Source organism: Molothrus aeneus, chromosome 32, assembly GCF_037042795.1.
Source record: "Molothrus aeneus isolate 106 chromosome 32, BPBGC_Maene_1.0, whole genome shotgun sequence".
Lineage (NCBI taxonomy): Eukaryota > Metazoa > Chordata > Aves > Passeriformes > Icteridae > Molothrus > Molothrus aeneus.
This window is the reverse complement of record NC_089677.1, coordinates 2,787,924-2,814,667: the sequence shown is the minus strand read 5'-3', so window position 1 is coordinate 2,814,667 and position 26,744 is coordinate 2,787,924. Positions and strand designations below refer to the sequence as shown.

The window sequence follows — 26,744 nt, the reverse complement described above, 5'->3', positions numbered from 1 at the left end:
ACATCAACAAGGATTTAAAAAAATGAAAAGAAAGCAAACCAGCTAAGCTGCTGAGTGATCCAGTGTAAATATCCCTGCCAGGGTAGGCAAGAAGAAATCAGTAATTCGTTATCTTTATCCAGAGGAGTTGTTACCAAGTGATGAGTAAGCAGAGCCCTTCCTTACAGGTGACTTGGTGGAATCGTGTCTCTCTGCAGCTTTGAAGGGCAACACAATGACTCACTGGGCTCTGGGGAGCTGCAATATAGGATGATACCTAACTCCTCAAAGCTGCCTAGCCAAGCCTACCTCTCCTTTCTGGGCCTGAAGTTTTTATCTATTTGTACATTGTTGTTGTTGTTGCTATATGTGCTAACTCTTCGCAAATGCACCTTGCACAAAAGTAAGCAGAAATCACTCAGCAGCATCTCTCTGCTGTCAGCTGTGCTGCACAGCTTGTATCTGAAAGGAAAGCAGCACAAGGGGAAGGATGGGACTCCATGGATTGTCTAAGGAAATGGGAACAGAATAGCTCATCTTAAAATCAGAACCAAAACCATAATTGTAGCCGGATGCTCTGCCTGAGGTGGTGTAAAACAGCTTCAGCAATACCCTCCTTGCAAAAATCATCAGTGGTGGATTTATAAGGGGGGGGGGGGGGGTATCATGCTGCTGTTGGTGTTGGAGAATGCAAAGACCAGCCTGATTCCTTGATCCCAAAATTAAAAATTCTGAGGATGTGAAGAACAACATTTCCTGACAAAAACTGGCACCAGTGAGGAAGTGGCAGGAGAAGCTCCCTGACAAGGGACCCAACTGAGCTGGCACAGCTGGCCTGGAAAGATCTGACAGTCAATCACTTTATACCATAAACACCCAGCCCCATTTTTTAAAGTCAGGGCTTCTGACACACCCCTTCTAGCAGGGTGTGTGTGGAGATCCCTCCCTCAAGTGGGGGCACACCCTCAAAGTTAAACAATAGATTTGTCCATGATCATCAACACGGGTAAGTAATAACAAACTCTATTTAACAATTATTAGCTTGGAAATTATTGGCTTAATAGCTAGTGCACTGTACAAGTAGTCATAATAATTCTGATTAAGGTATTTTAGTCTAATAATGATCTTCTATTTACATAAATAACTTATTTTATTAATTTAAATATATTTGGTTTGCCATCAGAGATGCTTATCAGAGTTCCTTAAACATACATTAGATTAGGACCCAACAACTTTATCAAAATGCTCACTCTAATGCTGAATTTCCTTTCTCACTAAAGTCAACTTCAAAGAAAAAGAAGTGTCCTCTTTCACAAGTGAAAAAGAATCATTGTTCATGTCTGGTGTAGGCAGCACAAGAAGCAGACTGTCATTTACTTTCTGCAGCATAAAAGCCTTTATATATTGGAAAACTGACATCTTCTCCCATCTATCTGTTCTTCTGCCAGCTAAATACATGACCCAAGCTCCTCCAGATTTACTGGTAGAGCAGAGGGGGGTTGGAACTGGATGATCTTTAAGGTTCCTTCCAACCCAGGCCATTCTAGGATACTGTGAGCAAATATTTTATATCTACAAGCGTTTTGTTTGCTATTCTTTGGACTTTCTCCAAGGTGCTTGGAACAATATTGCAACCTTCTCATTCTGTGTTTACATGCTAGGATTAATGGCTTCAAATTCCAGAGTTATCTAATCATATACAGGCAATGAGCTTTGTTCTGCCTCTGCTGATGCAAGACAACTAGGAAGAGATTAAATTAAGGTTTAATCCATACCTCAGAAGACTCTGCAAGCTCCAGTTCACAGTGCAGTGTGCTTGTCCCTTCAGGAATATTGCTGTTAAATTTATACAACAATGGTAAACTCAACCCATGCCTAAAAGAAGCAGGAAAAAAAATACATATCAGTCTATTTTGGATTTCTGATGAACTGCCTTTTCTGGGATTTGGCCACAGTACTCACGAGAGCAGCTCTTGCTGCATGTGTTGGACGTTCTCCAGCAGTTTATTTTTTTCAGCTCTCAGTGTCTGAAACATCCATTGGGTTTGGTGAGAGGCTGACTTTGCCTTGCAGAATCAGCACAGGCCAAACCCAACCCAGCCCGTACCTCTATGATTGAGGAATACTCCACAATGGTTAACTCGAGTTCCTTGATGTCCTGCTCCTTCTGCAGAGATTGTTGAGAAAAGAACAACAAAAAAATTATATTCCATCCTACACCACAGCAGTAAAATGTATGGTTTAGCTTGAGCAGCAACCCAATCATGACATAAAAATAGTTGTGAATTTAAAAGAATACAACAAATTACCTTGAATTTTAACTAATAGAAAACACCCAGATGACCTTTCCTACCTAAACTCTGAAATTAAGGAGACAAACCCTCTTTTCCAAGTGTTGTACTTTCACATATTACTCACCTGGTTTCAGGTCCATTAAACTAGACAGAAATACTCTAGTTTTAACTTAAAATATGACCTATATTATATGCCAGTATGAATTTTAATCCCAACTGACCCTTCAAGCAAGTTGCAATGTTTCAAGTTTACTTGTTTTTCATTATTGGAGTGTAGCACCCTGTAGATTAAACCCAACCTAACAGAAAGGCTGAAAAAGAGTCAGCCCTCACGGTAGGACTGAAGAATTAGTAGAAGCATCACCTTTCTTAGCAACTAGCAATTAGCTCCAGTCAGGTTATGCCATTCGAATAAAAGACACTGCACAGACAGCACAGAATTTATAAGAGAAAATAGGAAATTAGAGTAGGAGCTCTTGTCCTCTCACACTTTTATGAGTTCTTCCTACTCTCTCTTTAAAAATCATTGAGGTTTTTGAAAGCGATGAAGTGCACAGAAAGCTAGGCAGAAAAAGTGAGGTTATAGAACCAGATTATCCTAATGACAACAAGTTTCCATGCCAGTTTCTTCAAAATTATTCCAATCACTCACATTTATCCATATGTAATCTAGCAGTCTACTTGCAAAATTCCCATTTAGTCAGTAGACTAAGAATCTTGTTGAAATAAAATGATACTACAGAGCTTACAAAAAGCTTCGAATCATTCAAGTAGGAGAAAGTAAAAGCTACTTAAAAAAAAAAAAAAGATTTTAATAAATTTGTGTCCTTAAGCTGTGTCTGGAAAAACAACCAACCAAACCAAAACTATTAAAGCACTCAGTACAAAGTTATCAGCTCCATCACACTCAAGTTCAGTTCTCTTTATTATTTGAATTCACCTGCAGTCACTTTGCAGGGAGCCCAATAGTCAAATATTTTATCAGGAGATGTTCTGCTAAGTAGAAACTCCACTGGCATAGAAAGCTCTTTGCATAATTCATGAATCCAGAAAATGCCAGCACATTTGTATGGCCTTCTAGCTTTGTTTTCGAGTATAAAAGGCATGTTTAAAAACATCTGAAATATTCACTCCTCAGTAAAGCCTAGATAATTGCACCTCAGCAATAAAATGACAAACTTCCTTTTCCATTGGGCTCCAAGTCACAATTTCTAATTTGACACAAAAAATTTCAATAAAAGACATGAAGGGAAAGGCCTTCTGTAGCTCCCTGCTGAACAAAGTAGCCTTTAGAAGTTTCTGGACATATTGTCTGAAGTTTGCAAGTTTGTTTTAATAGGTTGTGACTAAAAAAAAAAAAAAGGGCAAGCAAAATCCTGAAACCTTTAATTATGCTGACTCATAGGCAAGTCCTAAAGTAGAGCTCGCCTACTTTGAAGCCATTTATAGGATCAGGTTCTGCAGTGGGAGAAGAGTAGAAATCAAAGAGCCATAGTGAATACTACTGCCTTGCCTTTTTACAAATCATCCCATCAGTACAGACCAGAAACCTGGGCCAGGGGAAGCTGTCCCTGCCCATGGCAGGGGATTGGAACAAGGTATCATTAAGGTCTGTTGCAACCCAAATTATTCCATGATTGTGTGGTTTTCAGTCAGTAATGAAGTAAAAAAAAACTAACCTGGATTATGCTTGCCTCTTTATTCGCCACAGTGCTCTCATAGATACGAGCTTGGATCTGAAGAATGACAAGATCAAAAGTAAACCCAGCCATCATTACAGACCATAATAAAAGTTTGTTCCTATTTCCTACTAGGAAAGGAAAAAGAATATCAACGTTCCTTACTTAGAAAAAACAAATTCTTCTTTGAAGACCTTTTGTGGTGTTTGTTTCAAAGTACAGATCTTATACCCAGCAAAGAGTGAAAGCATTCTTAACTTTCAGTCACTTTTGTTTCCTCTCATCTGTCCAGGCCAATATTTTCAGCAACATGTCTCAAAGCATGACCTTAATGTATTTTCTTGAATAGTGAGGGAAAGGTATCCAAAATAAAAAAAAATCTAACTTTGAGGAAATAATGAAACTGTGGATTGTTTCCATCAGCCTAGTTTTTAGCCTCCAGACAGGAACTTCCTTGGTGAAAGCTGTCACACTCTCCAAGCTACTACTTCACTGCAGTCCATCAACACAGAGGTTCAGGACTGTTCACCTTCAGCAGCAGAAATTCCCCCTTCTCTAGACCCAAGTAAAATCCAGGTTGACTTTTTATTCCTCTTGTTTTGAAATGCTTACTTGAAGCTTTGAAATGCTTACTTGAAGCTCTGCTGCATTTTTAGACAGCTCCAAAATCTTCTTTTGCAGCCCATTGGTGTCCATGCTATTCCTAATAATCTGAACAAGACACAGTGTTTAGGCACAGCTGAATGGATTGACAGCTTCTCCTTGAAGAAATCAGGCAAAAATGACATCTCCACCCCTAAGCTGCTGCCTACTCTCAAGCAGTACCAGCATTTGTGCACATACATTCCATGTGTTTGCCCCACCAAAACTGCTTCTGCTCCTTTTCCCACCCAGAGAACCAGTAAAAGAGAAAACCCCTCAAAATGTGATTTATAACCACTGCCAGACCTGGAGAGCTAAAGAAAAGTCAGCCCTGCAGCATGAGAATTGTTTTCAGAAAATTGTGGTTTAATAGATATTTGGACTAAGGACCTTTGCAGAAAGACTGATCTGAAGGTGCTGATTTTCTTTACTAACTTTAATTTAACCTGTTTCTCCATTTCCCCCTGAAAAGTCTGAAATGAAGTTTTTTAATGCTTGCTTACAGACTGTATCACCTGACAAAAACTGGTTTATAAAATAGTTGCTCTGATGCAGTAAAAAAACCCCAACAAAACAATAGAGAGAAAGAATGAACAGTTCTTCTCTGAATAAAAAACAAGCTTAGGGATTCTCTGCGTATGGAGCTGCATTCCCTAAAAACCTCCTGTAGGTCCTTGGCCAGTGTCAATGGATCCATCTGTGATGGGAGATCCCACCCACTGCATTTTTTTTAATTATTTTTGTTACTTATTTTTGGTGTTACAGCTCTATGCAAGATTACTTCTTTGGATTTAAGGGAGGAAAACAGAAGGGAATATGAAATGATAAAGTGTTGGAGGGAGATTGTTTCAATATAGAGTTTGTCTGTTTATAGCTGTGGGAACCAGAAATACATGGAATTTGCCTATAAATCTTGGAAAAGAGGTGGTGGTAGGGTTGAAGTAGTTTGTCTGTCCCTATGCTTCCCTAACCCCATATCCTTACTCACCCAGCAAGTGGAAAATAAAAATCACAGTGCAACCTCAAGATATAAAGTTTTATGACAAATCAGCCTTTTAAAGTGTTAGATATTTTGATAACCTAATTAGCATGCAAGGCTTCAAAGCCTGACAAACATTTTATTTCTTAATGGCAAATTTTAGCTAGGCAAGAACAATTAATTTTATTTATTTTTTATTTATTTTCAAATTATTTATTTTACCTCTTCCTGGAGAGAAGTAACTTTGCTATTGAGAGACCGATTTTCTTTTTCCTGGTCAAGTTTATGGGGAAAAACAAATAAACAAACACAGAAAAAGAGAAAAACAGAAGAGTTGGTTTTAGCATGTAAGCAACAGATCACAAACACATCCACAGCTGTGGTGTTGAATCCCTTTGTTTCAGAGAACACACAAAAAGGGGAGAGCTGAGGCTGGTGCAGCTCATGAACCTTCACTAAGGCACAGAGAAGGTCCTACTTCTGATTTTTAACAGCCTGAGCAGCCACACCACTGTTACAGCAAGGTGTGAGGTGCTGTCCAAGGGAAACAAGAAGGAAGAGCACCTACTAGCTGTCTGTTGCGGCAAAGAATCTGCTTTCTTTCCTCTTCTGACACATTCAGGTTGTTTTTTGCTTCCTCTAGCTCTTCTTCCAGGGATTTCATTTTCAACACAGAGTGCTGGAGGCTGCACAGGGAGAAGCAAATCCAGAGAAACTTCAGCCAGGTAATGTTGGTTGTTTAGATAGGCTTGAAACAGTATTTTTAGAAGCCACCAGGGACTTATTTTTTGGCACGACACTTAACAGAAGAGCAACAATCAAGCTTAAGACCATAATTTCTGTCCAGGAAGCAAATCTCATGGTTTTACTTCCTTTTTATCACTCTTCCAGTCTTACAGTGAGGGATGAAACCCCATCCAAGACAGGTGCATGCAAAAAAAACCATGTTAAATATGTTAAAAATTTAGCTCATTACAGTTAAATATAGCAGGTTACCCGAGCACAAATTCATCTTTACAACACTTCATGGCTTATAGTTGGAGAAACCATTTCAATTCAGTATCCAAGGATGAGTTCTGCACCTATTCCTTACCCTAATCTGATAAGCCCCAAACCATGTATTAAAGCAACAGGCAAGGCCCTTTTCCAAGCTAACTTGATCCTGCAGAGCATCCCAGAGCAGGTGGTCCCACATAAGGGCACACATCCCTTGCCAGTTACCCTGCAGAACTCTTGCCTTAATCTTCCCTGAAAACCCTGGGAGCAGCTTGGCAGCTGACCAAACCATATCTCAGTGTAATTAATTAGGCCAGATGAACACAATTCAAAATGGGCTTGTACTCATGGCACTGATATGTCCTCAGGCTACAGAAAGGCTGAACAAGTGACACAACTCACCCCAGTCCACCAAATGTGTAACAAAATAGCTTTTAGACACTCATTTCCCCTCTGCTTGGCAACAAGAATGTGGCCTAGGATTGGAAGCCTTCCAGTGCTTGGCTCTTATCTTGGTAATATGATGCCTTTTTTAATATATATATTGTTGTTGTTAAATTGTTTGTTTGCTTTAGCCTGAGGTTCTCCCTGTGTGCCCCCACACCACCAAGTGCTGCGGGAACCTGGATCTGAGAGGAATAATTTTTTAAGAACCAGGAGGGACAGAGCAGAACAACCAGGCAAGGAGGCTAAACCTCACAGATGTTGCATAAAGGCAAGAAAACCTCTGTGATGAAGCAACAGTGAGGAGAAAAGCATGAAAGCAAGGCTGGAAGATCACAGCTCTGCCCATGGCAGGCCTGGGGCCATCAGAGTCCCCTACCTTTTTAATTGTTGACATAGATGCTCATTATCTGCCAGGAGCTTGCCATTGGTCTCATCCAAAGCTTCCAGGGTGAGCTTCAGCTTGTTGCTCTCTTCCTGAAGCTTCTGGTTGTTGTACTGCAGATCCGCAAGGCAGGTTATCAAGTCAGAGGTCTCCCTGTCCCAGTGAAAAAGCCAGGCAAGAGTGAGAAAGGTGATTTCATCTACTTCAGACTTTTAAAGCATCCTAGTGCACTGATTAGAGGTGAGATGAGCCCACAGAGGACTTGTGATGCTGCAGTGTCCAGTTATTTGCTCTGCACAGAGATAACAGAGCAGCTCCAAGTCTGTTCTGCAGTTTTATGGGTATCAAGAACTTTTGGTTTTAAGCATTTTTCTGCTCCCTACAACTGGAGTTTGCTGTCAAAAAGTGCCACAGTTGGATGTCTGCATGAGAGTGCTTTAAGATTTTGCTAATCACCTCATCACTGGCGATCCTTCTGTATTCACTCTGCAATTTCTGGGTCCTTTCTTTTACCCCAAGCCATCTCCCACCTCATGCTTTCAACCAAAGCTTAAATGAGGATCATTCTTTTGAGATCCTGAAAAATTATAGGGAAGCTTTAGAGAGCAGATGTTGGATTTCTGCCTAGGCATAAACTACGAATGAAACTTCTGAAACTTCTGCTCTTTGTTAAGTGCTTTGCCATTAACAGTCCAAATCACAGACTTCATTGCTACTACTACAAAAAAAAAAAAACAAAACCAAAAACCAAACAAAACCCAAACAAAAACCCCACCCCAACAACAACAAAAAAAAATCCCACCTCAACAGACTCCCTGTCATAAGAAAAACAACCCCAAACAGGATGCAAGATCAGACTTTCAGGTCAATGTCTTCTTATCATCAGACAACTAAGAATTTGGTGGAGGGAAGGAACCTGTTTAAATAGGGAAGGACATGACAAACATCTGATCACAGATTAAAAAGGCAAATGGACACAGAAGCACCAAGATATACGTAGGATAAAATACTGGTTGGCCTTCAAGTCTGAGCAGAAGAAGGTAACCGCATCAAGAGCTCCTGCAGACTGAGGTGAGCAATAATCTCCAAGGACAGTGTTTCAAAATAAGGGCTCTTGGAATTCCTGTCAAATGGTTCAAAGCCAGGAGTACTATATTCTGAGAAAGAATTGCTTAAATGGACTCACATGTCTCCTTTAGACACATCACCCCCAAAGGCCTCCAGGCTTCCTGAGGTAACATTCATCTGGACATGTGACTTGTCAGCTGAAAGAGGTGAGGGCTTTGGTTATAGAGCAAGAAAGTGGAACTTTCCCGAACAGAAACAGAGTAAAACATTCTGCACCTTTAGAGATGTTTTTAGGTACTCGAGATTCCAAGTCTTCCGTGCTTGATGATGATTTCTCAGTAGCACCTTCTTCCCTGAAAGAAGGGAGCATCAAGGGTCACAAAATCAGCAGGACACCAGGCTGCTTACTAGCTTTGTAACACTTACAAAACTTTAGCCAAACCCAACGTTGTAGACATGGTGTCCAAATACCACTTTCTTTCCAGAGCCACAGGGGAAGCTTATAACATCTTCTTTCCACAGAAAACTTATTTATCAAAATGCTGTTACCATTTTCTGTTACGGTCTTCAATCCACTCTCCCATGATGGCGTGGTAGGTTTCCAGGTCCATGGAGATATCTTTGTGCTCTGGGTCAAGCTTGTTGCAGAGCTCCTCAAGACCACTGTCCTCTGAGTCCCGACTGGTTGTATGTCTCAAATAATTGATTATCTCAGACACTGCCACTTTCCCTAAAGCAGAAACAGAGGTCAAATGCCAAAGCCTGGCAAGGCACCATAAAAAACTGTGAAAGGCCATGCTACTGAACTGCATTGGATCCAACTGCCCTCAAGAGCTGCAGACAAGCAACTGATTCCTGAACTGAGTTAGAGCAGGATCTGGAAAAAAAAAGTAGTTTAGAAATCTTTTGTTGATTGAGATTTTTTTTGTAGTGGTGGGTTTTTGGTTTTTTCTGTGTAAAAATCCAGTTCACTAGTTTTGTGGAATTCAGTTTAAGAGGAACAAAAGTTGATGCATGATACTAATCCTTGCTCTCAGGGCCAGGCTGGATGGGGCTCTGAGCAGCCTGGGATAAGGGAAGGTGTCCCTGCCCATGGCAGGGGGATGGAATTAGATGATCTTTAAGGTCCCTTCCAAACCATTCCACAATTCCATGATCAGGCACCATGCTAAAGAGGCACAGACATTTACACATTTATTCTACATCTGCCACAACACAGGCACCTACACACCTCAGAGCCTGGCATCTCTCAGGGACCAAAACAAGGTCTGACCCTTGGAAATTCATTGAGAGGAGAACAAAAGAGCAATGAAAAAACCCTGGCAAACCTGTGTGGTGGCTGTCACATGCCCAGAAGATGGTGGTCAGCAGGTTCTCGTTACAGATCAAGCTCATGTCGCACATATTGTCACCTTTGTACCACACAGGCTGCCTCTTTCCTGTGAGGAATAAATCTCTTATTGTCCATCTTTATTTGCTCATAGTAACTTTCATTCCAGATGACTGAAACAACAAAACCAGCTAACCAGCTTCCCTGCCAATAAAAGCAGAGCTTTTAGCACTAAACAGCAGGAACTGGTCATAGCTGGGGCCTCTGAGCTGGGAAGTATTCCATGCATCTACTTTTATACATGTATTTTTGGAAAAACTTGGTTATTCTTTCTACGGCATAAACATATGAAACAGGACATTTTAAGAAACCAGGTATTTCTTCCCTCCCCCTCCAGATACATTGTTGAGAAATCATTAAGTTAGTAAGAAAACAATCCCTAAAACAAACAAAAAACCCCTCAAAACCACCCCAAACTAAGAGCAAAACCCAAACTCCTGTATCTTCAAAAATCAGTCTGATAGACAAATCATAGGCTAAATTAAAAGCCAAATAAAATTTGGCTATCAAAAAAAATGTTATAATACTAGCCAAATAGTAGTCTCAATCTCTTAAACTGTTAAAAATATCTTTATCTCTTAAATCAAAAAGGAATTAGCAAATTTGAAAAAGTTTTTGCCTTATTAATTACTCACTTTTTACACTCACAATTTTTTAGAGAAAATTTAAGATTTGCCACAGCTCTTTTTGCAGTCTTACAAGATTTGAGTGCTACTAAAATGCATTTTACCAATTTAAGTGGTAAATAAATGTCATCTACATAGACTGAATGTTCAGATGTCTAGAATTCCAAATTAGGCAGTGTTTTTCTTCATTATTTTTACCTCTTTCACTTGAAGGAAATGCCCTTGGCACAGGAAACTGGACCACAGCACTTCCTGGCTTTTTTTCCGATGTGAAGAAACATAAATTGGGACTTGATGTCAGATACTTCTGCTTGGGCCGCACATCTTGGGGTTCAGTGTTTGCTGAAGCACATGGCTTGCCCTGGGCATTGGCCTCCCTGGCTCCAAAGTGGAATGGAGAAGAGCTCCCCACGGGAGAGGAAGGCACCCAGGAGCTGCTGGATCTCTCACTGCCCTCCAGCATGGAATAGGTTCTGTTTGCAGTCTGGTGCTTGGAGCTGGCCCCGAGACCCGGCGAGGGCGCAGAGAAAATGCTGTCACTGCCAGGGCAGACCAAGGGCGAGCAAGTGCTCCCACCACTACTGCAGCTTCTCCCTTTCAGTATTTCTTCCACATTTTTTTTCATATTGCTCTGTGGGCTGTCAAAGTTCTGGGACTGAAATTTTGGTATCTGCAAGGCCGGGTTGGAGACTTGGTCCATCATTTGGATGGATTTGATCTTCCTGCAGATGCTGTCCACTGGGTTGTGGCGCTGTTTCTTAGCTCCATGTTTAGAAGACTTCATCACTTCCCTTCTCTTGACAAATATCTGGAAAGAATAGGCACAAGATACACAAATCAGGGTGATCAACACACACATATTTATGCCAACTTGGAGCTTTGGCATCCAGGGGTTTGAAAACCCTCGTTCCACTTATCAGCTGTGCCAGAAACCTTCAGCTAGGACATTTTGCTGTCCAGGGAACTAGAAGTTGATGTGGAAATGTTGGGGAAGAAAGACAGAAATACTTCCTGAAATCTCACTGCTTATTCTTAAATACCATAACTGTGGCAGGGAGGTAAGGGGGGATGAAAATAAAAACTGAAGACCCTGCAAATTAGCAGAGGACTTTTTAAATTAAAGGAAGCACATTAATTGTACTGGGGGTAGCAGGGGTGAGGCAGAAGCCATAAAACCAACAAGACTGTCAGCATTTCTGTGAGCCTACAAGACCAAAAAACCTCCAAAATCCAGTGTTCCTTGTACTGAGCAGCCACAGCTGTCATCGTGCCACACTGGGAATTACACAAGAAATATGCCCTACAGAGGCACCTCATCCTGTGTGTATTTTTGTTATCTAGTCTCCCAGGCAACATTTAAAAGGTATTTCCTACAAGATAAGCATGTTTGCATGTGACTAAGGCAGGGGAGATTCATTTTGCAGGGATAAATCCTCATTCCCAGTGAGTTTCCCATGTCTACCCTGCACATTGCAACCACCTGAACTGATCAGCTGGGAGCTTCATTATTAAATAATAATAACATACCAAATGAAGCTAGGTGAAGCTCCCAAGAATCAGATTTTAAGTCATCTTTTAATGTAGAAAAATTAATTCCTTTCCCCCAAAACAGCAGTAGGTTTCACTAGCACTTAACACTTATATGATCTTTAGAAGAAAGGAATAAAATTATATATAATTATTTATTAATACAGATTGAAATAAACATAAATACTAAGTGCTTAATTTAAACTAGTTTATTACAGGCTGCCTGCATGGCAGCAGCTTAGTTTATATAAGCAGAGGCAAGATCTCTTAAGTTTATTTTTCTAGTATTTCTACAAGTAGTAGCATTTACTCTAATGAACATGTCCTTAGCCACATGAATACTTCAAAAAAATAAGAATAAAAAGAAGCTCAGAGCAATTGTAGAGAAGAATCTACTTTTTAACTATGTCCTCCTTAAAAGATTTACTCCTCAAATAAATGCCAGGAAGTGGAAGCAGTCTTTTATAGTGCATTATTACAGATGTATTGTCTCTAAAGAGATAGATGAATTACCTTTAAATTAAAATTTAAATACCCTGCAATTAGTTCAGGACTTTTTTAAAGCATACAAGAGCCCTCAAGCAGATACAAGTAACACTCTATTAAAGGATAGTCGATTTTTTTTCTGTAATATACCAGTAAAAAAAAAATGACCAAAACAAACAACAAAAAACACAGCCCAAGACCTTATACTTTACACTAGCACGTGGAAAAAGAGCTTCTCTTCCTTCTCTGAAGGAGACAGCACAGCTACTTCAGCTTTTCCTCTGAGGAGTAGGAGGTGCCTGAACTTCAGCGTTTAAATAAGCAGAGGGCTCTTCTGCTGGAAAATCAGCTTTACAAGGTACAGGTGCTGCCACTCAGCCCTCAGCTGAGAGGGACCACCAGCTGCAACCAGGTTCTAATCAAGCTTTAGGCTCCTGCTTCCTGGCCTTTTAACTTTTTTTCCCCTCACATCTCTCCTGCTGCTGTTAAATTAATTGCCTGTAATTTCAGTGCAACTTGAAGTCTCACTGCTCTTCTAATTATTGTTTAAAACAGCAAGGAATGTTGTGATATAGGTTATTCAAAACTCTGGTTCCTGGGGTGTTTCTCACTTCTATTAGCAGTTCTTTCCTGCTTTTCCCACCTACAGCAAAATTTCAAGCAGGAGCAGATCTCTCCTAATTTCTGAGAGTTAGAACAGGGAATTTGGGAGCTCTATAAATTTCATCACTCTCGCCACTTTTGAAAAGAAGAAAGTGTTGAAGTCTCTTGAGCTGATAGTGTATTAAATAGTCTCTCTGTTAACTGTCATCTCTGCCCTTAGTTCTGTGAAAAAAAAATCATTAGGACCCTTAACTAATTCCTTTTTTTGTATTGAATTATCAAGACATGCAGTAGATCCTGCCTGTCTGAAGAGCTCTATTGCTCCTGCTAAATTACCCTGTAAATGCCCGTTCTTTGATGGCCATGTCTCCTTTCCAGCCTGCAGACTGGAGAAAACTGTTTTTCAGCTGGTCTTTTCACCTGGTGTTTGCCTCAGACTTGTCCACTGCTGGGAAAAAAACTGTTGTGCCATCCCATCAGTGGTTCACTGAACTTCAGAAGTAACACCTCTTTCTGAGATGCTTACACCTTTCAAAAATTTGTGGATTTCTACTCTTTCCTGATGCTTTCAAACACCCCTCACGCCACGTAAAATATTTAAATTCTACTTATAATTATCCCTTGAAGCTGCTTCTCTTTCACAAACACACTTGTGAGAACAGTAGAACCTGGACCTGGCTGCAGCATTGCTCACACATTAGTCCTCAGCAAAGTCCCTGTTACTTCTCTTATGTGAGACATTTACATCCTCTCTGACCGACTGGATTTTCTACACCTTGTTCTCTACTTCAAGAGTTTTTAGCACAGTTCTTCTCATACAGTCTAGAGAAAAGACAAAAAGCTTCTCCAGCAAATCTGCAGTGCTTGAAATGCACTCACAGACATTGTGGTGTAGAATGTGCAACAGAATAGTTAAATAAATTTGGGCCAGCAACTGATGGCCTCTAATCACGCACCTGGCTTACACCAGAGAGCATCTCTTCCCTTCAGAGCTGCACCATGAAAATTCACCTACCCAGAGAAGTTGAAGACATCCCTACTTATTGTAGGGGGGTGGACTAGATGACTTTTAAAGGTGTCTTCCAACACAAACTATTTCATGGTTCTGTAAATTAAGGTCTGTTATGAAAATAAATAGCACTGAAAAACATGTTTGTGCGGCATAAAATGTATTGATGGATTGCAAGTTGGATTGTTTGGGTCAACAGGTTTTACAGGGCAAATATGGAGCTTGTACACAAATTTCCCTTTAGTCTGAGTGGGATATATGAGGTTAAAGTCCAGAATCAGCTTTGAAAGATTACAGAAATAGAAAAAACCAGCCCAAAAAGAAGAGGTCATATGGCTCATAACCATGTCTGGGCAGGATCAGTTGGGCAATGACTCCTAAAAAAAGATTGTCTGTCTATTCTCTGAGTTTCTCAGTGATAACAAATCAACATCCTTCAAGGGCAATCTATATTTGACTTTGCCACTGGTAGAAGGCTTGCCTTACTATGCAGTTTACTGCAAATGAAATGCAACATGCTTTATAATTTCCTACTTTGCAGGCTCTGCCATGACATTTCACAGCCTTTTATGATGCTGCAGTAGCATTTAGGAGCCAGAAGTACACTGTGCTAGGTGCTGCTCAGCTGCCAGACACAAGTGGGATGGATTTCCCAGGGAGTTACCAAACTAACAGGAAAAAAAAATCCCAAAGGAAATGAGAATAAGCACAAAGCAAAGGTCATAATTTCTGGGAGATTTATACCTTGACAGCACTAGTCAGGACGGACCATCTATACCCCAACTGCTCCTTTTCCTCAGGAGCAAGCCATGGGGCACTGCTGCCCTTACCAGGATACAACACTGTATCCTATATTTCCAGGGAAATATTTGGGAAGGTGCATGGCTGTGATGCAAGTCAGTGAGGTGAGTTTGACCCCATTGGTTAAAACTCCAGCACATGAGAACATTTTCCCCTCACCTCAGCACTGAACTTCAATGCCAGAAACCAGCTTTGTATCACTTACAGCATCAGGATATGCAGCCTGTGCCCTTTAGATCATCTCAAAAAATAAGAATAGGTTATGTTCTTTCTAATAAGGGGTCCTGCTGCTATAGAAAACTTCCCTCTACTTTTCTCTCTCAGGGTATTGATTACATGCCAGAGCCACTTCCTCCTCCAGGTGAATCAGCTGAGAAATGGCAGCGCTGACAATGAGTGTTTGGTGCACAGCTCATCATCCCAAAGTGCCACAGCTTTTTGGTGTGTTATGATCCATAACCCAATTATAGGCTGCTTTGTTTTTCAAGAGTATGAGCTCACATGTGCCCACACAGAGCCAGAGCTCTTTTGTGAATGCAAACACTCTCAGTACCTGCACTGCCTTCCCAAAACACTGCCTCCTGTCCCTGTTTACAAATAAACTGTGTCCCATCACCATCCTAGAAGTGCTTGGATTTCTGGGAAGGGTGAGGTGGCCACATTTTCATAGAATCATGGTAAGAAAAAGCTTTGAAGGGAGAAGCCAATTCTCTTAAATTTTGATCCCTGAAGTAGAATTGACAAACCTGGAGTTCTTTGTTCTGCAAGCAGACTCCTTACAGATTTCCAAGGAGAAGGTTCTGAAATACACTTTGTTTGAAAACCAAAGCAACTTGGAGTCACTGGTCATAGTAAAAATAAATGGATTTAGAACTCTAAGTCATAAAGGCACAAACAATTTAAGGGAAAAATAAAAACCATTGGAAAATAAAAAAAAATCCCAAAGCCCCAAACCATTATGGAAATGCTATTTCAGGTTGGGTTCATTTCACCTGATGTGAAAGGTCAAGGTCAATTGTCTCTTGCTACAGGTTGTGACTAAACTCCTGACTTTTAGACATCATGGTGGCACTGAGGCATCAGATGGTACAGCAATAAGACCATTTAATTTAAGATGATCCTGTCAAGATCCTGCTTTTGTTCTTGAGCTGGTGGTCACCTGTCCCCATAACAAGGCAGTTCAGATTTTGATCTGCTCAGTTCAGCTCCCTGCTGCCCTCCAGGCAGCTCCAAACAAGCCCAAATCTCTACAAGGATTCCCATGGGACTCAGAATACAGCCAGGTTTGGAAGAGAGACTGAGACTCCAGCAACACCAAGTCAGAGTCACTCAGATTTTGCCAAATGGTCACAAGAAAAACTGAAGCTGTTTTCCTCCAGTGTGGTAACATCTTTCTCCATGCCTCCCGTTCTCCTCATCTTCTCCCCAGTTGCAACGGGAGGGGCTGAGCTGGTTTACCCCCCTGTTTCTTTTGTGTTGTCTCATTCCAGTGGCAGGAAAAGCAGGGTTTCTTTTCAGTGCCAGACATGTTTCCTACCATGAGGAGAACTATCCTGAAGAGATCATACTACACACTGCCAACCCCAGTGGCAGGGGGTTGATTTTCACAGGCTCAGCTGAATGTTTTGATTCCAGCCCCGTGGTCTGTGCATAACAGGAAGATCTGAAGTCACTCCAGAAAGCAATAGGGGAGTAGCTTTATCTTTTCCAAGCCTCTGCATGCTAAATGACTCCTGGATGAAATGCACAGTCCCCTTCTAAGGCTAGGGGTTAAGCATCATCAAGAAATGTCTCTGATCTGTCAGAGCCCAGGGAAAAGAGCAGGGAAAAGAAACTTCACAAGTGAAGTAGATGCAAGTAAAATCCCTTCTGCTAGGATGCATCAGGGCATGGCCTTTTAAAAAGGGTAACAGCAGCTCCCAGCCACCACAGGAGCTGCTTGAGACCAAAACCTGAACTTCCCCCTGGTTTCTTGCCTCTACACCAGCACAAGCTGCAGCTGATGGCAGTTCTGTATATTCAGTGTGCAATTCTGTGTGACATGAGCTGGGAACAGAGTGATACCCCACAAAAGCTGGACAGCAATTGTGCCTTCACTTAATAATGTGCTTTGGAGTAGTGTCCACAGACACACAGTGGCAGGGAGGAGTTCACAGTGAGCAGCAGCAGGACCTGTCTGCACACTCCTCCTTGAACTCCACATCCATGAGCCAGTGTTTGTCACATGCATGGCCTAACCTGGATTTTTGTCACACCATGGGCTGGCCCTGTTCGTGAGGCTGCTGCAGTAAACTTTCTATTGGCCAATATTCCAATCAGCAAATTTCTACCTCCCTGTTTGCTTTGCTTCTCCTTCTGCTACCATCAAGTTTACAAAGGAAAAAGTACAGGAGTAGAGATGAAAACCCTGGCTACAGAGCAAGCAAGGCCAGGCATCCAGTGTGATTAACTCTTTGCCTGAGGACCAAAGCAACTCTCCATGACTGCAATGAGCCCAAAAATCACCCAGAAGTAGCTCATGGAAATTACTTCCCTGATCCCTGCCATTTTTCTGTTCACTGCTCCACTGTTTAACCTATTCAAGCCCATGAGCTAGACTTTTACTCCAGCCAATCCATGGGACAGAAAAGTGTTTTTGACTATTAGGACTTCAGGATTTATTGGGTATTTTGGGTCTTTTTTGTTGTTGCTGTTGTTGAGCTTTATACTTTCACTTGTGTGCAAGAAAACTAGATGCAAAAGATCATCAAAGAATCAAACCACAGACTACATCCTCTGAATGTATGCAAGGAATAACTTCCGATGAGTGACACTGGGTAAGTCACTTCTTTCTTGATGCTGGTGAGTAATTTACCAGCTTTTCCAGCTCCCACCATGGATGCTAATCTGATCTATTGTAGATTATCCTGGGTAAACTCTCACCATCCATATTAATACCCACTCTGGCTGTGATTATTGATCATCCAGCAGGAAGGTGAGCGTTGCAAACGCACAGGGCTGATGCTGATGTATTCAGAAGGTGTTCACCTGTTTAATGGGGTGCATCTCCAAGTGCATCCATCTTTCAATCATTTCAATCAGGACTTCCTGCAAGGCTGCAGGTTTCCCTCAGGAGTCATCAGACCTTCTGCTTCTCCATCTACAGGGCTGACAAGAGATCCCTTCAGACTCCTCCGCCCCGCCACGGAAGGGGAGGGCATCTCCACTCTGAAGATTTAAAAAGGGACCCCTGGCCATGAAGGAAGGAGATCTTGTGACACATCATCCCAAGGGAAGAAGACTGAAGGTTTGTCACCGAGATAAGTATGAAGGTAAGTGAGAATTTTTTGGTCTGTAGCAAACATTTAGTTTGCAATTAATGCTTTCTTTTTCATGTGAGTGCAATATTTAGGAACTGCGGGGGGGCTTAAGAAATTTTCCTTAAAAATAACCCAAAAGAAATACACACATAGATATATGTATTTTAAATAACTGTATTAAAAATACACCAATAGTATAACCTCTCAAACCCAGGATGAAATGAACCACTGTGAAACATACAGTTAGATTCCCTGGTGCCTATCACTGTTACCACTACATGAATAACAACATGGTCTGTGTGAACAAGTAGAGGTGCAACTTGTGCACAGAGGATTCATGCTCAATGCTTCCATTTGCATGTGCTGCATCAGTGAACAAACTCCAATAATCAAAAAAACTCCAGTCTTGTGACTTGTTTTAATCATGGTTGATATTGATAGGATGCTAAATTTAAAACATTTTTTCCTTTTTTTTTAATCTGAGGAAGTAGAGATTTTGTTTCTTGGTTTGTTTGTTTGTTTGGAACGACAAGCCCCCTACATTTGCTTGTTGTCTATGGTTTGGTAAAATCAAGGTAGATTCTATACCATCTTTACCCATTAGTTTGTACATTATCTTCATTTCTGGAGGATCTGATGTCCTTGTAAATAGGACCACAAAAGGTGCTTGCCTTGATGGCAGCTCTCACCAGGATGGAATAGATTTGAGTAAAAAGAATAAAGTTCAATTTAAGATTAATCCTCTGATCAGATCAGCGTGCACTGAAACCCCCCCTGAGCAAGAGGAGGTTGGCAGCAAGACAGGGACAAGGCAGCAGCTGGGAACACATTTAGATGTGAAGTTGGGAGGATGTGCAGATGTGAAAGACTCCTCCTGCACCTTGTGGTTCTCTGTTGTGCACAGGGGCTGCAGAAACCCTCAGCATCTGCCCTGGCACTGCTCCTGGCAGCGTCCTTCATCACCTTCTCCTGGAGTGCCCCTCAGGTGAGCCCAGGCTGGAGCTCATGAAGCTCACAGCTTGGTGCCATTAAGTATTTGCATTAATTAGCAATGGCATGGAATGTTTACATGTCTATTTTCCCTCTTTTGATTTTAATTTTTTTTTATTTGGCATAAAGGCTCATTTTCAAAGGAGAAACTGGACTCCTCAGGCCATGCTGTATTTGAAGGGTGCACGTAAGTCTCGAGCTCTTTCCATTTGAGGAGATCATTTTCCCCACCCTGGATTATTCCTTGGTTCCATACAAGCAGAAGATCCTGAGGATGCTGTGGGGGTAGAAGTTTTGAGGCTTGCAGGGAGGATGTGCTAATTGCATGGTACTAATTATGTCATGGTCACACCTTTGGTCCCTGTACAGGCCATTCACTTCCCAGATGGACTCAGTGGTCCTTGTGGGTCCTTCCCACTCAGAATATCCTCAGATTCTGTACTTAGTTAGAGATGTTGTCCTTTGATCCAAATCATCAAATATAACAGAAATATTAATATGAAAAATTGTATTCTGAATTGTTGATTTAAAATTAAAAGATATCAGGGAGAGCAGGTATAAAGAGAGAAAGAAAAAAAGCTCCCTGTAAATTAGAGAAAAGAAAAAGAAGGTCATAATCCTGAGAGAAATGCAAAAGGGAGACAATATAAATAACTGCAAAATAAAATAAATATAAGCTCCAAACAGCTGTAAAGATAACTGAAAGTTTTAGTGACATTAATACAATTATTTCTATTAATAAAAGTGAAGATTTTGGCCCTTTTTGTTCTTTTTTAAAAATTCTTCCAACTGAATAATGCATCGTGTTACTTCCCTAGTGAGGTTTTTATCATTCTTATTGATGCACAGGAAACAGTGTGATTTTATTTTGTTAGTTTGGGATTTGGGATGGGTTTTTTCCTTTTTTTTTCTTTTTTCCTTTTTTTTTTTTAATAAAAATACAATTTAAAAGCCAATACTTCATAGTCCAGCAAAGAGATTGAAGGCTCTTGACCATATACAAAATTGAAAAGAGTACTTTAGGGACTCTATGAAGTAGGAATTACAACAAGTTTGGGGGCTGTTTTCACCCTTGTCTCACTGCTTTTGTAGAGGGACGTCGCTTCATCGCAGATGAGAGCCAGAGGAAGGACCTGTATGACAGAGTGCAGCTGGGTGAGTCCATCAGCACAGGGCTGTGAAGCCCATCCACCTCCCCAGCTTATGGCAGAAATCCCTGGAAATAGAAGGGGATTTCTTTTCCTGGAATCACAGCCAAGGAAACAACTAAACCCCCTTTTTTTAGTCCCTTCATTCCAACCAGTACATGACAAAGGCTGACTTTCCTCTCTGGTGCACCTGTGTGATTTCATTTACATAATTTCCAGACTGACCTGGCCACTAAGTAGGACTTTCATCAGTGCTTTTGACTTTCTTTTTGCACTGGAAAAAAGAATTAAATCAAGCTATTAATTGTGCTGAAGCGACAAATGACAGAAGCAGATGTCATCAATCCACACTAGGCAAGGTTTGTGGAAGGAACAGGATGTTGTAAAAAAGTTAGGAACCTACAAAAAAGGAAAATGTTCTTTTTACCTTCTAAGGGGTTTTGAAATAACCTCCCTTTTAAAACGATTTCTAATCTCTTGTGTTAATTATCAGGCTGGTTTTGAGCAGACAATGCTATAGAATGAAGGAGACAATATCTTCTTGTCTTTGACTCTCTAGTTATAGAAATAATAAAAAAGCAAAGAACAAAGTAAAGAAATGCCATAAGACACTGACAAACCATGCATCTCTGATTTTTTCATTCTAGAAACACGCAGCCATAACACAAATCCTTTATCCCTTTCTGAAGCTGCTGTGCTGTTCCTTAATTCCTTACAGAAAGCACAGGAAGGTAAATGCATGTTTTGTCTTACTCTGTTTTTTAAGTGGTTTTCAGTATTTCAGTTACTAGCAAATTAATCTAGAAGGTCTGTTTTGAACTGAGATATTGTTCAACAGAGAACCCTGTATAGGAGTGCACATTTACACAGATTACAACATGAGCCACATAATGACAGCAGGTATATTCTGCTTTTAATTTTCTCTTCAGATGTTTTACTGATTTGGATTCAAGGGAATGGCTATTTTTCAATTGAATTTTTCACCCCAAATCTTTTCTGGGGTAACTTTTTCTATAGCATATTGTTTGCTTGTGAAGATTTTATTCTTCCACTGGATTTGGTGCAAAGGTCTAAAAGAATCCATAAGAACCCCAGGAGAGGAGCTGTTGGTTTCACATCACCAGGCTGAGACCCTAAACCTTTGCTCTCCATGTCCTCTGCCCTTAAATCTCTCACCTCTTCAGCTACCACAGACTTTTTTTTTTTTTTTGGGAAATGGAGCTGTGTCTCTGTGCTCAGCCCTCTCTTCCCTGTCCTGGCAGAACTCTGAACAAAAACCAAAAAACAAAAAAACCAACCAACCAAAAAACAAACAAACAAAACCACCACACAAACAAACAAAACAAAAATCCAAACCAAACCAAACCAAACAAAACAAAAAACAACAAAACCCAAAACAAAAAACCAAACAAACCAACAAAACCACCACAAAAAAAAAAAACCCCAAAAAAACCCCAAAACCCAACAAACAACAACAACAACAACAACAAAACCAACAAAAAAAAAAAATCAGTGGCATTTTGGAGAGAGAAAAAGGCAGAATAAAAAAATGAGCGTAGTGTTTTGGACAAAATATGTGAGCACTTCTAAAGTTAAACCAGTGAAAGTGTCATTTGCATGCCCACAAAAGCCTCTGCTGAAGGTGGATTTTTCCAATTTTAGTGGTATTTTCCTGCCTGTTGTTGCTGTAGCAGGGGAGATGGACAGCAACAGAGAAAAAAGGGTGAAATATCTGAGAGAGATAAGCAGAACAGGCAGCTTGTTTGAAAAACAACTAGGTGGAGTAACATTTCCATCTCTGTGGTAGGAAATAACCAGTCAAACCTGGGTAAGCCATGCACTTTCAGATCAGCTGATTTTAGACCTGACTGAGGGAATGCACAAATGAAGAACAAATCTATTATTTTCTTCAGCGTGATTTTTTTTTTGCCATGTGCTAACTTACCCCTCTGGACACGGTTTGTAATTTTCTTCTTCAGCAAACAGAAAAATTCCTACATTTAAAAATGAGAGAAGACATGATTGTTTTTAGAGATGCTGCCTGTGTCTCTCTTAGCTGAGCAGTCACACTGCACTGAATCTGTGCCTAAGGCACATCTGAAAGCTGAAAACTTTGGCTGGCTGAACTTTCCTTCATCTACAACTTATTTCTCCCCATTGTGTCTTGTCTTACAGTGGAAGAAGAAAACAGTGAACATCCTGGCTACTTGACAGACAGTCTAATAAAGTGGTGAAATTATTTTAAATGTCTTTAACATTTGTACAGCTTTGAACCTGAAAGCATAATTTGTGTAAGTGTTTCATCCATTCTCACTGAAGTTCCCAAAGGGTGAGGTATTTTCACATTGCAAAATTTTGAATGCAAAGGGATTAAAAGGTACTAGTTCAGATAAGGAAAGCATCTGTAAAGTTCCTGCTTTCTTTACAGCACTTTGTATGTCTCATCTGAAATTTAAAATACATGGCATCAGCTCACCTGAAAAGATAATTAAAACTGTCTTTTTAGACAATTTCATTTAAAAGTTTTTCAATTGTCATTGGGAAACCTTTTACCACCCTCCACTCAGCTGAATAGTGAAGCTTTTTGAACCCTGATAAAGACAGATTCCATTACTACTTCACTGGTGGCCCTGTAGGCTGCTGATGATCAATAAATTCAGTGAGATATAAAAACATTCCAGCTGTCTGTGACTGCAAAACTGGTGATTTTTTTTTCTTTTAAATTTTTATTTGGCAGGTATCAGTCAGCACAGAGAATAGGCAGCAGCACTTATTGCCCCAGTCCACTCCTGCAGAAATACTCTGAAAAATCCTACTGAGCAAGTCCCAGCACATAAAGACAGTTTGGGGACAGGTCTTGCATTATCAAGGCCTCATTAAAGACTGCTTTGTGATTGTATTTTTTGTTCTTTCTTTCTGAGTTGCAGAACTGGAATTATGCATAAATCTGTTAATTATCATTCTGTGCTGATAAGGATGTATTATTTATGTAGTTCTGTGGTCTCACTGGAAAGCCCTCTGTAGTTCTGATGTAATTAAAGAGTAGCCACATGATTTCTGTGTCCAAGCAACTGTTTTATTTTTTTAACCTTCTAGTTATGCTCTTCATCTTTTAATGTTAAATTCTCCTGATCTTTCTCATAATACTGCTGATTAACTCTCACACTAACTATGATGATGCTTTACCTCAACACAAAGAAACACAGCTGAAGGAATAGAGGAATTTATTTGTTTCATGGGGTTAGAGGCACTTTCAGTCATTGTTTATAATCTGTATCACTCTACTGAGGAACTGGTGAAAGCAAATTGTCCTGTTTTGTTCATTTTTAAGCACTGATACATCTTCCAATGGCAGTGTTTGTTGTATGACAGAACATTCATGATGAACTTCACCTCAAGACCAGTGGTATCCACCTGAATTCTTTCATTGTTTTAGATGCCCTTTGTTTCCAGCATATTTGGAATATCTCAGGTGCATCTAAGTGATTTTCCAGCATGTTTTACAGGATCATCAGTCTGTGCTCAGACAAAAAGTAGCATGGAGTCAGAGAACATAATCCTAGAATGGCCTAGTTTGGAAGGGACCTAAAAGATCATCCAGTTCCAAATGCTGGGACACCTTCCACTAGAAAAGTGAAAAGTAGGGGAGTTATACATCCTTTGGTTTATCAGTGTCCTGAAATTTATATGCCTCTGCCTGTCCCAGTGATACAGAAACTGCACCCACCCTATTCCCAGCTGACTGATTTTTGTGTGTGCTCCTGATTTAAGGTCTCAAGCTTAAACAATTCTTCACAAATATCATGAAACAGAATAGACATTCTGCCTTGCTGGTGAGCTGTTTGTGAAACCCCAGTGATTTCCATCTGGAAGACAATCCCTTATGTAACAGATAGCTGCTACCAAGTTTGTCAGGTGTTGGGAATGTGTGGCACTTAATTTAGGCAATCTGTTGCTGTGGCTGAATGAGAAGCTGTTCCTCCAATGCTACAAATTCAACATACAGAAGTGTTTTGCTGTAGATAAATTGCCTTGTTACTAATGGTTGATCCTGGAATCAAGGCAGAGCTAACACGAGTCCAAGGCGTGGGGCAGAGGTCGCTTCAGCCACTGCAGGACCTGAATCTGAGAATTCAGATTGGTCCTACCTCAAATCTGAGCACTTTCTAACACCAGGAGGGTGCTCAAAGCATGTGAGTGTGCTGAAACACACACAGCCTTCCTGCTCTACAGCAGAGCTTAGAAATACAAGCAATAAGTACAGATTTCTCAATTTATTTATGAAAACATCAACTTTCAATCAATATGCCCTTTATATGTTCTTTCTTTGGGACTCTCAGCCATTACATTTTTTGACTCTCTAAGGGAACTCTGATGAGGAGCACTTTGTGGAAGAAACACAAAATGCAGTTCTCCATATAGTAAACTGTGTGAAGGAAAAGATTTGCAGTATCTTTGCTTTCACCACTTTTATATAAAAAGTGACTTAGTGTTGAATTACTTTTTAAATGGCTAAAAAAATAGTGACTCCTTTAAATTACAAATAAGTTTTTACCATAAAAACTGGAACCTGACTTCTGAGAATATTCTTTCAAGTATCCGAGTCAGCTCAAGATTAAAAGTCCAGATTTAAAACTGATTTTAGGTGGTCAAAAATACAAATAGGCACATTGTCACTTTTATTCTAAGTGGCCTATAGTCAGAACCATGTCATCAAGCATTGGTTAAGTGGAAAAGTAGGAGCCTAACCAAAGCTGGGCATCTAGGCTCTCCCTGGGACTGACAGGAAAGGTAAAAACCTCCAAAGCTTACATTGTCCCACCTGCTGAAGGACAGGCTGAATAAAGTTCTGGAAATGTCTTTTATGAGCACGATGAGAAATTTTTGATGCACAAACTTGAAAAACAAGAGATTGATCTCTAACCTCTTCTAACCTCTGAAGAGCCTTTTCAGGTATCCTCTGCATCTCTAGGAGCTGAAATACTTCTAAAAGTTTTCTGCAAGGCAAATGAAATGTTTAGCTCTTGTTGTGAGGAACAGTTATCTCCCAAGAACTTTGAAGTCTCAAGTGCTTTTCAAAACTGTATCTAAAGTTTTTTAGCAATATTTGTTAGGATTAGGTCTCTTCTGGAAGAAGTGAAATAGAGCATGGACTAATGGAAATTACTGAGCCTTGAATGTTGTCACATTGTGTGGCTTCTTGTCTTCAGGGGAAGGTGCCACTCAAGGAAATGCTGTCATTCCCTTTAGCCAAGTTACATTAATTTCCTCCCAAACCAGTTTGTTAACAAAATTAGAATCTACAACAAGATGAAAATAAAAGAGACATACCAGAGGAATCAGAAAATAAATGGTCTGCTGTTTATTGTGGGTCTAAATGACGTCACAAAGATGACTTCATTTGTCTCTAAAATTCAAATGCCCACTGCATAAGACTTTATATTGTTCCACAGGAAGTATGTTTTACCACTGGATTAGGACACTTCTGTTTGCTGTAAAAAAATGTTATGTAAGCTTACAATAAACAGCATCAGGAAAAAGAAAGACCATTTTCTTTTCAGGGTATCTTTTTAAACTCTTCCAATATTTCTCCAGTGTAACAGTTTTTTTTCCTCTATTTTTTTGAGCTCTGGTTTAAAGTTTATGTTAGTTTAGGAGGGGAAAAGGGGAAACATGAATGAAGCAGAAATTCCTTTGGGATACCCAAAATGTAGCTATTTGCCTAGACTATGATTAATACAGTTGATTCCACAGACAAAGGTATGATCTGCAGTTTGTATAAGCTCCTGAGGGGATTGTCTCATCCTCTAGTTTTATTAAGCCTGAAAAATCTCTTCTACCTCAAAAGGGCACAGAAAAATTGTAATTTAAACTACTTTCAAGGTGAAATAATATTATGCTTTCCAAAAGTGTAGCTCAAGTAACATTTAAGGTTCCCCTAATTACATCACACTGTCCTTAACACAAAGCTTGCCAAGCCTACAGGAGAAACGCTTGAGTGGATGGGGAGAGCAACCAGTTCAGTTCCTGTATTCTCCATGCTGCTTCTTCTTTCCTTGTGGCAAGGCTCCAAGGGAAAAGGGGGACTTGATGTTCTGCCTATCCCTTTCAGCTTCCTCATCCTCATCGTATCTCTCATCCTCATCTTCATCCTCAGCTTCACTGTGGTGCGGGCTGGAATGCTGAGAGACAGAGGGCGATGGCGGCACTGATGAAGGCCTGGGGAACCTGAAACCTTCCGTCTGGTGGGGACAGAAGCAAGGTGAATGTGTCAGCTGAGCTCCTCAATGGGTTTTATACAGCAATTTAAGGCTATCATCACTTCAGAGGAAGCCAGTGGAAGTCATATGTAAGCTAGACCTGCCCTGCAATCTAAAATTAAGCTTCTCTCAACCCAGA

General features: G+C 40.4%; 3 protein-coding genes across 4 annotated transcripts in view; 1 reads left to right on the top strand and 2 right to left on the bottom strand.

Moving 5' to 3' along the window:
• The window catches only part of IRAG2 (inositol 1,4,5-triphosphate receptor associated 2), a 35,023-nt gene extending 23,757 nt beyond the window's left edge, over window positions 1-11,266 (bottom strand). Inside the window, exons 1-13 of the mRNA XM_066568393.1 lie at window positions 10,681-11,266; window positions 9,795-9,905; window positions 9,016-9,196; window positions 8,743-8,819; window positions 8,585-8,663; window positions 7,393-7,551; window positions 6,142-6,259; window positions 5,796-5,846; window positions 4,586-4,663; window positions 3,953-4,009; window positions 2,087-2,146; window positions 1,942-2,006; window positions 1,755-1,854 (exon numbers count right to left, since the gene is read on the bottom strand). Of these exons, the coding sequence (XP_066424490.1) occupies window positions 1,755-1,854; window positions 1,942-2,006; window positions 2,087-2,146; window positions 3,953-4,009; window positions 4,586-4,663; window positions 5,796-5,846; window positions 6,142-6,259; window positions 7,393-7,551; window positions 8,585-8,663; window positions 8,743-8,819; window positions 9,016-9,196; window positions 9,795-9,905; window positions 10,681-11,266 (1,722 nt within the window). The remainder of the gene's footprint in view (window positions 1-1,754; window positions 1,855-1,941; window positions 2,007-2,086; window positions 2,147-3,952; window positions 4,010-4,585; window positions 4,664-5,795; window positions 5,847-6,141; window positions 6,260-7,392; window positions 7,552-8,584; window positions 8,664-8,742; window positions 8,820-9,015; window positions 9,197-9,794; window positions 9,906-10,680) is intronic.
• A 6,947-nt stretch (window positions 11,267-18,213) lies between these two features.
• Window positions 18,214-22,579, top strand: SPX (spexin hormone). Its single transcript, XM_066568392.1, has 6 exons — window positions 18,214-18,219; window positions 19,112-19,192; window positions 19,327-19,384; window positions 20,290-20,352; window positions 20,993-21,076; window positions 22,521-22,579. The coding sequence occupies exons 1-6, from the start codon at window positions 18,214-18,216 to the stop codon at window positions 22,577-22,579; spliced, it is 351 nt and encodes a 116-aa protein (XP_066424489.1).
• Window positions 22,580-26,344: 3,765 nt separating this feature from the next.
• The window catches only part of GYS2 (glycogen synthase 2), a 40,436-nt gene continuing 40,036 nt past the window's right edge, over window positions 26,345-26,744 (bottom strand). For both annotated transcript variants that reach the window (XM_066568433.1, XM_066568434.1), the window contains one exon: window positions 26,345-26,587. In XM_066568433.1, the coding sequence (XP_066424530.1) occupies window positions 26,366-26,587 (222 nt within the window). In that variant the 3' untranslated portion in view covers window positions 26,345-26,365. The remainder of the gene's footprint in view (window positions 26,588-26,744) is intronic.